A 13,924-nucleotide genomic window follows, 5' to 3' on the forward strand; every position below is an offset into this window, starting at 1 on the left:
TTGGGCATAAACAAACAAAATACTCAAAGTTGATAGTACCCTTTATTGATTAAAGAAATCATTTTTTATTTATTTTTGTCTATTTTGATGACTATTCGGATCCATTTTATGCATCACAAAATTTTCAGTACGAAATTGGGTAGGGGGCTTATTACCGATTAAAGGCCTGGTTCCAAAACACTTGATAGAAAGCTTTAAGGGGAGAGCTACCCCGGTAGATTTTGCTATAAAAATGAAATAACAGAATATCTAACAGTATCTTCAGTAATACCAAATATGTTTCACTCATGTGGCTAATATTTTGATATTTTTTACTCATGATGCACACTCGTCAAAAACATCAAAGTATTAGCCCCACTCGTGTAATATATTTGGTATTACTGAAGATACTGTTAGATATCCTCTGTATATTTGTTGAATGCCTATTTTGTCATGAACATCAATGAGTATCATTGTCCTGCTTATACCTGGTACATTGTATTTAATTTTCTCTCCTGTTACGATATAGGCCTTTTCTATCTGTTGAAGTCAGTGATTATCTTTTCATAATTAGAAAAAAATTAATACCAGGTATGTTAGAGTTTTTTGTGTACGAATTATAATATTTTTTTAAAAGTGAAAATAAACACATCAACACGACGGAGTGCCAGGACATGTTGCTGGACCTGTACATGTTTTATTACATGAGGATGACGGACCTGCCTGTAGAATACGGCATGGCTTTACATAGAGTGATGTTCAGGATACAGGAGTTCTACAGAGAGGACTACAACCTCAATCCATTCAAGGTCAGCAACGGTTTGACAGGATGTTCACAATGTTCAAAAAGGTGTTAAGAGGATCGGCAACATTTACGATATTCACTATAATATTAGTAGTGATGCTTGTCTTGTTGGAAAAATGTGTAGCTATGAAGGGTTTCAGGAAACTGATTTATTGTTCCAAGCTTAAAAAACACTTCTTTGTTAATAATTTACTGCTATATTGTTTTTTTGGAAACTTTTGATATCTATTTTATTTCAAATTGTTTTAGTGTCATTCATAATCTAATCAGGTATTTTGTAAGGCCTTTTAGGACATTATCACATATTTTGCAGTGTATAAGCCTACCTCATTATGACTGATCAATTGGACTGCGTTCCTGGCTTATTGTCTAAAAATTGAGCTGTTGTAGAAACTACTAACCGCCGTCATGTCGCTAGCACAATATGATATTTACATGGTACCTCGAAGGCTTTGTCATTTAAATCGACCATAGATACCATATCATATTAATTGTTAATTATTGAATGGTAAATGACTCATTTTGTACTGTATTGTCTTATTTGTAATTCTAAGTGTTTAATTTCATTTCTAGGCTGTACAAAGTAAAGATGTTACCAGCAAACACCTAGTAACTATACAAAATGTAATCTGTGATGACAAATTTGGAAGGAGTCAGAAACAAGTGGATATGACAGTGAACCTTGTCAAGCTTGTACTCTACAGCATCAGGTACTTAATATAATATAGAAAAGTTGAGTGGTGTACATTGTATAGATTTTACCTCTTTTCCCTGACAAAGTTGGTCAACAGGAGGATGGCAGTCTTTATCCCTGTCCAGCCTAATACATCCTGAACAATGTCAGGGTTGGCCTGCACCATAGAATTCACCTAGGTTTAGCATATAACAGGGTCCATTCAGGTCCATAGGTGGTCTTCTTCTCAATTTATGACCAACATTGAACTGCATTTTATCTGTATCACATAGAAAACCAGCCTGGTATTATTTTTACCATCCACTTAAGGATGGCCAGTATATATATGTCCAAAGGTCATCATCAAGATCACTATTCCTTCTTTTTGTAAGGCAGAGTTGTCTGCCCTAGCAAGCAGGTATTGGTTGTTTCATCATTGGTTTGTGAGAGTCATGTCATGACTTTGTGAGAAAACAACATAATTTTTCTCAGACAAAATGATGACAACAATCAATACCTGATTCAAAGAGCAGATATAACTCTGCATTACAAAAAGACAGAATAAACTCAAGTTCTTATGGATCGAATAAACTAAAACTTCATACAATGCCTCCCTGTTGACACCAGAGATGTGTATGATATGTGTCTATTGACACCAGAGATGTGTATAACATAAGTGTCTATTGACACCAGAGACATGTGTAACATAAGCGTCTATTGACACCAGAGACGTATAACATAAGTGTCTATTGACACCAGAGAAGTGTATAACATAAGCGTCTATTGACACCAGAGACGTGTATAACATAAGCGTCTATTGACACCAGAGACGTGTGTAACATAAGCGTCTATTGAAGACAGAGATGTGTATAACATAAGCGTCCATTGACACCAGAGACGTGTGTAACATAAGCGTCTATTGACACCAGAGATGTGTATAACATAAGTTCCTATTGACACCAGAGACGTGTGTAACATAAGTGTCTATTGACACCAGAGACATGTATAACATAAGTTCCTATTGAAGACAGAGACGTGTGTAACATAAGCGTCTATTGACACAAGAGACGTGTGTAACGTAAGCGTCTATTGACACCAGAGACGTGTGTAACATAAGCGTCTATTGACACCAGAGACGTGTGTAACGTAAGTGTCAATTGACACCAGAGACGTGTATAACATAAACATCTATTGACACCAGAGACGTGTGTAACATAAGCGTCTATTGAAGACAGAGATGTGTATAACATAAGCGTCCATTGACACCAGAGACATGTGTAACATAAGCGTCTATTGACACCAGAGACATGTATAACATAAGTGTCTATTGACACCAGAGAAGTGTATAACATAAGCGTCTATTGACACCAGAGACGTGTATAACATAAGGGTCTATTGACACCAGAGACGTGTGTAACATAAGCGTCTATTGAAGACAGAGATGTGTATAACATAAGCGTCCATTGACACCAGAGACGTGTGTAACATAAGCGTCTATTGACACCAGAGATGTGTATAACATAAGTTCCTATTGACACCAGAGACGTGTGTAACATAAGTGTCTATTGACACCAGAGACATGTATAACATAAGTTCCTATTGAAGACAGAGACGTGTGTAACATAAGCGTCTATTGACACAAGAGACGTGTGTAACGTAAGCGTCTATTGACACCAGAGACGTGTGTAACATAAGCGTCTATTGACACCAGAGACGTGTGTAACGTAAGTGTCAATTGACACCAGAGACGTGTATAACATAAACGTCTATTGACACCAGAGACGTGTGTAACATAAGCGTCTATTGAAGACAGAGATGTGTATAACATAAGCGTCCATTGACACCAGAGACGTGTGTAACATAAGCGTCTATTGACACCAGAGACGTGTGTAACATAAGTTCCTATTGACACCAGAGAAGTGTGTAACATAAGCGTCTATTGACACCAGAGACGTGTGTAACGTAAGCGTCTATTGACACCAGAGACTTGTGTAACATAAGTGTCAATTGACACCACTTGCTTGAGATGTTTTTTTCGATGTAGATAGTCACTTGTAGCTGCGACTGTTGTTATTAATAGAAAGCTACATACAGATTCCCATTACTGGACAATAAGAAACATTCAAGTGGACCAATCTAACTTAATCTTCACACACTGCTGTGGATTTTTCTGGGGGGGTCAAAAGGTCAAATGTCAAGGTCACTGTTTCTTTAAATAGGAATTTGTATACCCCTAGTATATATACTACACAATTAACAGCTATTGTTACCCTAAATTTAAACATACATTAACAATAAACTTTTTATTACTTATGATTTTAAAAATGAAACTGTCCAATAATTAAAGAGAGAGCAATTTTTAATTAGAAGATGACGTTTTAAGTTATTAGTTTGTCAAAAGTAGATCTAACAGTATACTTTTCTCTAGCTTGAAATTTTGAATAGCACTATCTCCCTCGTGGTAGGTGACATTTAAACATCATTGTTAAGTCATAGGATGAACGATATCCACGTGAAAAATATTGTTCAGTTTTAAACGAAACAACACAAGTTGAATGATTGTTTTCCACTCATTCATTATTTTTGTACTGATTACAATAACCTACTGATTTTCAACATACAAAAAATGCATTTGTCACATAATAAACATGATAAAATTAAGTTTCATTCATGTTTTTATTTCATATTATATGGTAATATCAGTTAAAACAGACAATGTTTTTGTGAGGAAATATCATAGATCCTTTTCGTTTGAGGTAAAATACAGTACTGCTATGTTATCTGTTTGTATATTTATATTTAATGTATATATTTTACAGTGAGAAGGCAAAAGACTTGAAAGACATTTTGGACAGTCTTCTAACTTTTATGAAGAAAGTGGCCTTTTCAAAACAAGGTGCTAAATTTCCTAAAGTAATGGAACCATTCGGGTATAATCTCTTTGAAAAACTGCCGGAAGATTCCTTCAAGGTTTGTATTATATTTTGATACTAAAATGGTCTGTTACCAATGATTACAAGAGATCTAATAATAACCTAATGATGTTGTGTGGTGTAGTGTTGGTGTGGTGTGGTGTGGTGTAGTGTGGGTGTGGTGTAGTGTAGTGTGGGTGTGGTGTGGTGTAGTGTGGGTGTGATGTGGTGTAGTGTGGGTGTGGTGTAGTGGTTGTGGTGTAGTGTGGATGTGGTGTATTGTAGTGTGGTGTATTGTAGTGTGGGTGTGGTACGTCCCATACCGAAAAAAGGTACAAAAAAGTTATACTTTTTTAGGTACAAAAAAGTTATAACTTTTGATGCTAGATTGGAACCATGTTTAAACAGCGGTTCCAATCTAGTACTAAAAAGTTATAACTTTTGATAACTTTTCTGTACCTAAAAAAAGTTATAACTTTTATTAGGTACAAAAAAGGTATAAAAAAGGTACAAAAAAGGTATAAAAAAGTTACATTTCACACAAAAATAGGTATAATTTAGGTACTATAAAGTTAAAAAAAAGTTATAACTTTTTCTAGGTACTAAAAAGGTACAGAAAAGGTATGAAAAAGGTACAAAAAAGTTATAACTTTTTCTAGGTACTAAAAAGTTAAAAAAAAGTTATAACTTTTTCTAGGTACTAAAAAGTTACAAAAAAGGTACTAAAAAGGTACAGAAAAGGTATAAAAAAGGTACAAAAAAGTTATAACTTTTTCTAGGTACTAAAAAGTTAAAAAAAAGTTATAACTTTTTCTAGGTACTATAAAGGTATGAAAAAGGTACAAAAAAGTTATAACTTTTTCTAGGTACTATAAAGGTATGAAAAGGTACAAAAAAGTTATAACTTTTTCTAGGTACTAAAAAGTTACAAAAAAGGTACTAAAAAGGTACAGAAAAGGTATAAAAAAGGTACAAAAAAGTTATAACTTTTTCTAGGTACTAAAAAGTTAAAAAAAAGTTATAACTTTTTCTAGGTACTAAAAAGTTACAAAAAAGGTACTAAAAAGGTATGAAAAAGGTACTGAAAAGGTACAAAAAAGGTATAGAAAAGTTACAGAAAAAGTATGGAAAAGGTACAGAAAAATATAAAAAGATTTTGCTTCAGAATGTTTTTTTATCCAGAAATATACTTATTAAATACATGTCTTCTAGACCAATGAATTACTATTCATAAAAACATCACGGAAATCTCCTTTCACTTTGCACATTTTCTTGAAAGACTAACAAAAGCACTATTTTTCGTCCTCATGGAAAGCTTTATTTCGAATATTAAAACAGATTCCTTCCATGGATGAACGCAGCAGTCATGTACTATTACACTGTCATACTCCTGCTCCTGTACAAGGCATTATCCACTATGTTTCTTTAGTATATATTATAACTACCGTTTAATGTAAACATAAAACCAACATGTCATCAAGAATTAAGTATTTTTACTACATAACACAGCACTCTAACTGGACTGTTATTAATACACATTGTATTGTATACTATATAAAATGTGTTAGCTGTTTGAGGCATTGTTACACAGGAAAGAAAAAAGTCTGAAATAATGTAAATGTTCCTCTTCTGGGATCCTTTCCTTGAGATTTGACTGACAATACTGCAAGAACACTGATTTTTCCAGGAGCTGATCAGGGTTCTTCTTGGGATTGACACTCTATAGTCCATCAAAAAGAAAAGAAAAGAAAACAGTTAGTGATCTATTTACATATTGTAACTCTGGTTTCGGTGTAATAACTTAATAACTAGGACAGGCTGAGAGTTAATTGGGTTATTATAATTTATTAACTAGAACACTGAAAATTTAAAGGACCCCATCAATTTCATCATGAGGCAATAAATAATATATATCTCCCATAATCATCAAGAACCCATCTGCCTAAATCACCGAGTAATATTGGTTGGAATTATATTGAAACAAAATCTGACCTTGGCCTTTGACCAAGTGACCTTGACCTTTGGTCAGTTGACTCCATGCATTATTGTAATGTTTAATTCTGACCAACTTTGCTTTAGCCTTGAAACAAAATATTTAATCAGTGAAAAAACGCAAAATTTGACCTTGACCTTGTCAGTTTACACCTAGTTTAATTCCAACTAAATTTGCATCATCATGCCAAAACAAAATATTGATGAAAAAAAAAAAAAATTACCTTGACCTTTCAATCTAATGACCTTCATGAGCTTTGACCCTGGGTTTTGACATAATTTTGTGAACTGTACCTGGTCCATTTCGTGTAAATTTGTCAATAAATTCTAGAATTATTAGACAGCAGCAAAATCAGAGGGCTGGGAGACAGAAGTAATTACTATAGGCTAACAAACACAACTTATCATGTCAAATCAAAAAGAAGATACCCCCAGAGATATCATGTAATTGTATGATTATCATATAAATATCAATTTTATATATATCATATATACAAGACTGTTCTTTAGCCTAAGAAGGAAGAGAAAAGTGATTCCCAAATAAGGAATCACCTTTCTCTTCTTCTAGATCTTATTAATTTGAAAGCAGAAGCCTAAAATTTATCTTTTGAATAAGATCCATAAATAACTTTCTGAGAAACTTCAAAATTATAAAATTCAAAATGACAGCCTGTCAGCCATCTTGCATTGCATACAAGCTAATATATTGGGGGCGGGGATGATCAACTTAAAAGGGAAACTGATGGTGAAAGTAATCAATGTGTGTTAATTCAGCAATAAAACATTTTAAATGAATTCACATAAAATAAAAGAAGAAAGATTCTTCTCAAATTTTCCAATGGTCTATGTATAATAAATAAAATGTGCTAAAATTGTATATAGATTTTACTTTGTAGATCTATTTTAAATACTTTGACAAATTTTCAATTAGGACTTTATTTTATTGGATTTCCTTGAAATTTCACGCACACAAGTAACAATCCCTCTCATTTCTATATATATTTAATTTACCGTAGCTGATTCCGTAGATATTAATTGCGTGTTAATTACATTTAAAAAAAAAATAGTGTTGTGCGTATAATTAGGAATAAAGAACAAAATGTTCATACTTACCATAAATTATGGTGCATATATTCGTCTATTTCAGTAAAAAATAGTAACAAATGTACGGGAAAACATGAAAAAAATTATCAGGTAAAATAGCTGACGAATTATTGCCTACACCCCAATATATAGTGTATCGAATTTCAAGAAAATCCATTGAAAAACGAAGTATATTATATATACTTTGGGACGTTCATACCAAACGCCATCAACGAAAAACGTGTATGGCCACATATATGTGTGAATCCATTTTAAATATATCATAATATTGACCCTGAATGTGAAGGTGAAGGATTAAAAAATAATCACTTGGCAAGCAAATTAAACTTACGATTGAAAGATGCAACATTTATAAATCGGCTGTGCGTAGGGGGCGGGTGGTCCGAGGATCATGAATGCTGGTGAATTTAGTCCTGAAACATGAAGTATTTCATATGAACATATTCACTCAATGTTGTTTAATGTATGACGATCGCGAGAGCGACAAAATCTGCGATTCGAAGACAAATTAGAACATAACTTACCCTGATTTCATGTTGTCCGATAATTCAGTGTTCGCCGGTGAAAGGGGTATCATAAGTCGCCAAAAGCTAGACGAAATTTGATATTCTGTTCCTAGTTTGTCGATTGTATTCCGTGAGTGGGGAAATTAAATGTCGCCAATATATACTGTATATATAACGTGATTTTGTTCTAGGTCTAAGCTTTCATCACGTTTCCGTAAACAAACAAAATGGCCGCCACTTGTAATACAAATCTCCCGCTAAACTGAAGGGAGCGCCGCCTGGCGGTGGGTATACATGTGTACAGTAGGGCCAAGTGAACGAAGAAGAAAAATGTCGAATAAAGTTATTAGGCCGCCTACGATATCATGAGAAATCCTATCGATATTATTATATATATATATTTTAGTTGTTGTTATATATTTTTATTTAATTATTATTATGATTACTGCAACATCGTACTCTTTCACAGTGCACATGATGGCACACATGCATAAGTGTCTGTACAGAGAAACTAACGTGTCATATCTTCGGTTATATTCTTGATACCGATAATATTGTGCACAGGTGAGATACCCAGGTAAACTGGCCAATGCAACAAATCATAGGCAGTCAGGCATGACAACGATGTAACTAATTAATTAACGCCCCAGGACACCGCTATGTCAGCAGGTGAACTGGACACTCCTCAGGTACACAGGTATTTACAAAATTCAATGAGTTCGGTACAGTAGACTGCCGCTAATTATATTCTAATTGATGCCCCGAGGATGAGGTCTTCGGTGATCAACTTGTGTCTGACGGGGTCGGTTAACTTTTGGTGCGTGGTCCCACTTTTCGTGAGGTAGCCTACACACATGATGTGCACGTTTCAGTAACAGCACTAGGCTACTGTAATGCTACGAGATCAATTCTCCTGCAGATGTCCTTTGTGAATAATCTGACGATCTGGCTTATAGATATATGACCAATTGATTGTTTTGTTTAATGTGTTCACTGACAAAACATCGTGTGCGCTGTTTTCAGATTAAACTGTTTATTGCAATTTACGTCATATCGAGATCATAAAAACGCTTTACTTATACGGAGTTAAATCAAAGCGTCTGAGAGTTTGGACGATCAAAATGACACAAGTGTTACACACGTGTGTTTGTTTACCGCTGGAGTTCGTGTCCAATGCGGCATAATTGTGCATGCTACTACAAGATTTAATGTCAAAAGCGCAAATATCCAGAAAATATGCGATGCACTGACAAAGACCATGCTATATTAATCCCATTGGAAGGTTTTCCGGAAAATATTTTTGTGGGTGAGCGACCCATCGTCCCACGTGAAGTAAATTATATCATCATGTTCTATGTACGTACGTTTATGAACGTCTGTGTTGGGATTAACGAACTGCTTATCTTTTATAACAACTGAGTTTGTTCATGTCGTGACTTATCAATGCTAAGTTGTAATTATTCACGTCCTCTGAGCAATGATTGGTCCTCTGAGATAAAAAGATAAACTTTAAAAAAATGCCCCCCCCCCCCCCCCAAAAAAAAACAACGCATTTCAAGGGTGTGAATATTGTACTAAAAATGCAATAAATTAAAAGTGAATACCTTTTTAACCCACCATCATCAGATGGTGGGCTATTCAAATCGCCCTGCGTCCGTGGTCCGTCCGTCCGTCCGTCCGTAAACAATTCTTGTTATCGCTATTTCTGAGAAAGTACTGAAGGGATCTTTCTCAAATTTCATATGTAGGTTCTCCTTGGTGCCTAGTTATGCATATTGCATTTTGGGACCGATCGGATTACAACATGGCCGACAGGCAGCCATCTTGGATTTTGTCAATTGAAGTTTGTTATCGCTATTTCTGAGAAAGTACTAAAGGGATCTTTCTCAAATTTCATATGTAGGTTCCCCTTGGTGCCTAGTAATGCATATTGCATTTTGGGACCGATCGGGAAACAACATGGCCGACAGGCAGCCATCTTGGATTTTGACAATTGAAGTTTGTTATCGCTATTTCTGAGAAAGAACTGAAGGGATCTTTCTCAAATTTCATATTAAGGTTCCCCTTGGTGCCTAGTTATGCATATTGCATTTTGGGACCGATCGGAAAACAACATGGCCGACAGGCAGCCATCTTGGAATTTGACAATTGAAGTTTGTTATCAATATTTCTTAGAAAGTACTGAAGGGATCTTTCTCAAATTTCATATGTAGGTTCCCCTTGGTGCCTAGTTATGCATATTACATTTTGGGACCGATCGGAAAACAACATGGCCGACAGGCAGCCATCTTGGATTTTGACAATTGAAGTTTGATATTGCTATTTCTGAGAAAGTACTAAAGGGATCTTTCTCAAATTTCATATGTAGATTCCAATCACCTGTTACCTAGCTTACCTGTCGTTGAGGTCTTCTGAAGGCGATTCGCCTCTCTGACCCATCACAAATTCCCTACAGTTCACTGATAATTGTATTTTAATCAATTGTATGTACATTATTAAATTAAGATTTCCATTTAAATGGGGATTGAGCTTATATTGATTGAATTACCTGTAATAGAATTTCACTGTCACTGTCTTGTATAATTATTTGTGATTACATTTACAGTAATTATTGTGTCATAAGCAAACATCAGATTTATTTAGTAATCTTATGGTTGTCCAGAAAAGATACAGACAAGTTTTGCTAAAAATAATCAGTCTTTTAACATGTTGTAAATATTTTCTAAGTCCAGAAAAGGTACAAAAAAGTTATACCCGAAATTTTCAAAGTCCAGAAAAGGTACAAAAAAGTTATACATGCAATTTTCTAAGTCCAGCAAAGTTTTGCTAAAATTAATCAATCTTTTCAGATGTTGTAAATATTTTCTAAGTCCAGAAAAGGTACAAAAAAGGTATACCTCAAATTTTCAAAGTCCAGAAAAGGTACAAAAAAGTTATACCTCAAATTTTCAAAGTCCAGAAAAGTTACACAAAGTTATACATGAAATTTTCTAAGTCCAGAAAAGGTACAAAAAAGTTATACCTGAAATTTTCTAAGTCTAGAAAGGTACAAAAAAGTTACATCTAAAATTGTCTAAGTCCAAAAAAGTTATCAAAAGTTACATTCATAAATTCTAAGTTTTCAAAAAGGTACAAAAAAGTTATAACTTTTTTGTACCTTTTGAAAAAGGTACAGAAAAGGTACTAAAAAGGTACTAAAAAGTTATAACTTTTTATACCTTTTTTTGGTATGGGTGTGGTGTGGGTGTGGTGTAGTGTGGGTGTGATGTGGTGTGGTGTAGTGTAGTGTGGGTGTGGTGTAGTGTGGGTGTGGTGTAGTGTGGGTGTGGTATGGTGTGGTGTGGTGTAGTGTGGGTGTGGTGTACTGCGGTTGTGGTGTAGTGTGGGTGTGGTATAGTGTAGTGTGGGTGTGGTGTGTTGTAGTGTGGGTGTGGTGTGGTGTGGTGTAGTGTGGTGTGGTGTAGTGTACGTTGTGGTGTGGTGTTGTGTAGTGTGGAGTGTGATGTGGGTGTAGTGTGAGGTGTGGTGTAGTGGGCTCTGTGGTGTCGTGTGGCTGTGGTGTCTTGTCGTGGTGGTGTCATTGTCGTGTGGGTAGTGGGTGTGGGATGGTGGGTTGGGTGTGGTGTGTAGTGTGGGTGTGGTGTAGTGTAGTGTGGGTGTGGTGTGGGTGTGGTGTAGTGTGGGTGTGGTATGGTGTGGTGTGGTGTAGTGTGGGTGTGGTGTACTGCGGTTGTGGTGTAGTGTGGGTGTGGTATAGTGTAGTGTGGGTGTGGTGTAGTGGGTGTGGTGTAGTGTTGGTGTGGGTGTGGTGTATTGTAGTGTGGGTGTGGTGTGGTGTGGGTGTGGTGTGGTGTGGTGTGGGTGTGGTGTGGTGTAGTGTTGGTGTGGGGGTCATTGTCGTTGGTGGTGTCGTGTGTGTTTGGTGTGTTGGGTGCGTTGGTGGTCGTGGGTGTGGGTGTAGTTGTGGGTGTGGTGGTTGTGGTGTGTGTGGACGTGGTGTGGGGTGTGTGGTGAGAGTGTGGGTGGTGTAGTGGTGTGTGGTGTGTAGTGTGGTGTGGTGGTGTAGTGTGCGTGTGGTGTGGGGGTTGTGTAGGCGGGTGTGTGTTAGTGTGGGTGTGGTGTGTGTGGTGTGTGGTGGGTGTGGTGGTGGGTGGTGGTGTGGTGTGGTGGGTTGTGGTGTGGTGTGGTGTATGGCGTGTGGTGTAGTGGTTGTGGGTGTAGTGGTGTGTGTGTGTTGGTGTATGGTGGTCTGTGTGTCGGTGGTGGGTTGTGGTGTGTGTGTGCTTGGTGTGTGGTGTGTGAGTTGTGTGCGTTGGTGGTTTGGTGTGAGTGGGGTTGGTGTGGTGTGGTTGGTGATGTGTTGGTGTGGTGTGTGTGTGTGGTGTTGGGGTGAGGTATGTAGAGTTTTTTGTGTACGAATTATAATATTTTTTTAAAGTGAAAATAAACAACTCAACCGACGGAGTGCCGACATTTGCTGGACCTTTACATGTTTTATTACATGAGGATGCCGGACCTGCCTGTAGATACGGCATGGCTTTAACCATAGAGTGATGTTCAGGATACCGGAGTTCTACAGAAAAGAAGGGGGACACAACCTCAATCCCATTCAAGGTCAGCAACGGTTTGACAGGATGTTCACAATGTTCAAAAAGGTGTTAAGAGGATCGGCAACATTTACGATATTCACTATAATATTAGTAGTGATGCTTGTCTTGTTGGAAAAATGTGTAGCTATGAAGGGTTTCAGGAAACTGATTTATTGTTCCAAGCTTAAAAAACACTTCTTTGTTAATAATTTACTGCTATATTGTTTTTTTGGAAACTTTTGATATCTATTTTATTTCAAATTGTTTTAGTGTCATTCATAATCTAATCAGGTATTTTGTAAGGCCTTTTAGGACATTATCACATATTTTGCAGTGTATAAGCCTACCTCATTATGACTGATCAATTGGACTGCGTTCCTGGCTTATTGTCTAAAAATTGAGCTGTTGTAGAAACTACTAACCGCCGTCATGTCGCTAGCACAATATGATATTTACATGGTACCTCGAAGGCTTTGTCATTTAAATCGACCATAGATACCATATCATATTAATTGTTAATTATTGAATGGTAAATGACTCATTTTGTACTGTATTGTCTTATTTGTAATTCTAAGTGTTTAATTTCATTTTTAGGCTGTACAAAGTAAAGATGTTACCAGCAAACACCTAGTAACTATACAAAATGTAATCTGTGATGACAAATTTGGAAGGAGTCAGAAACAAGTGGATATGACAGTGAACCTTGTCAAGCTTGTACTCTACAGCATCAGGTACTTAATATAATATAGAAAAGTTGAGTGGTGTACATTGTATAGATTTTACCTCTTTTCCCTGACAAAGTTGGTCAACAGGAGGATGGCAGTCTTTATCCCTGTCCAGCCTAATACATCCTGAACAATGTCAGGGTTGGCCTGCACCATAGAATTCACCTAGGTTTAGCATATAACAGGGTCCATTCAGGTCCATAGGTGGTCTTCTTCTCAATTTATGACCAACATTGAACTGCATTTTATCTGTATCACATAGAAAACCAGCCTGGTATTATTTTTACCATCCACTTAAGGATGGCCAGTATATATATGTCCAAAGGTCATCATCAAGATCACTATTCCTTCTTTTTGTAAGGCAGAGTTGTCTGCCCTAGCAAGCAGGTATTGGTTGTTTCATCATTGGTTTGTGAGAGTCATGTCATGACTTTGTGAGAAAACAACATAATTTTTCTCAGACAAAATGATGACAACAATCAATACCTGATTCAAAGAGCAGATATAACTCTGCATTACAAAAAGACAGAATAAACTCAAGTTCTTATGGATCGAATAAACTAAAACTTCATACAATGCCTCCCTGTTGACACCAGAGATGTGTATGATATGTGTCTATTGACACCAGAGATGTGTATA

At 36.3% G+C, this 13,924-nt stretch overlaps 1 protein-coding gene and 1 long non-coding RNA gene across 2 annotated transcripts in view; one reads left to right on the forward strand and one right to left on the reverse strand.

The window, feature by feature from the left end:
* LOC117334472 overlaps positions 1–13,924 on the forward strand; it is a 50,125-nt gene that overhangs the window by 3,712 nt on the left and 32,489 nt on the right. The window contains exons 5-6 of the mRNA XM_033894115.1: positions 617–788; positions 13,155–13,291. Of these exons, the coding sequence (XP_033750006.1) occupies positions 617–788; positions 13,155–13,291 (309 nt within the window). The remainder of the gene's footprint in view (positions 1–616; positions 789–13,154; positions 13,292–13,924) is intronic.
* On the reverse strand, positions 5,665–8,483 carry LOC117334473. The gene is made up of 3 exons (XR_004534183.1): positions 7,990–8,483; positions 7,797–7,878; positions 5,665–6,089 (listed from the first exon to the last, which is right to left on the reverse strand). It is a non-coding gene; the product is annotated as an uncharacterized LOC117334473 (long non-coding RNA).

This window comes from Pecten maximus, chromosome 9, assembly GCF_902652985.1.
Source record: "Pecten maximus chromosome 9, xPecMax1.1, whole genome shotgun sequence".
NCBI classification, from domain to species: domain Eukaryota; kingdom Metazoa; phylum Mollusca; class Bivalvia; order Pectinida; family Pectinidae; genus Pecten; species Pecten maximus.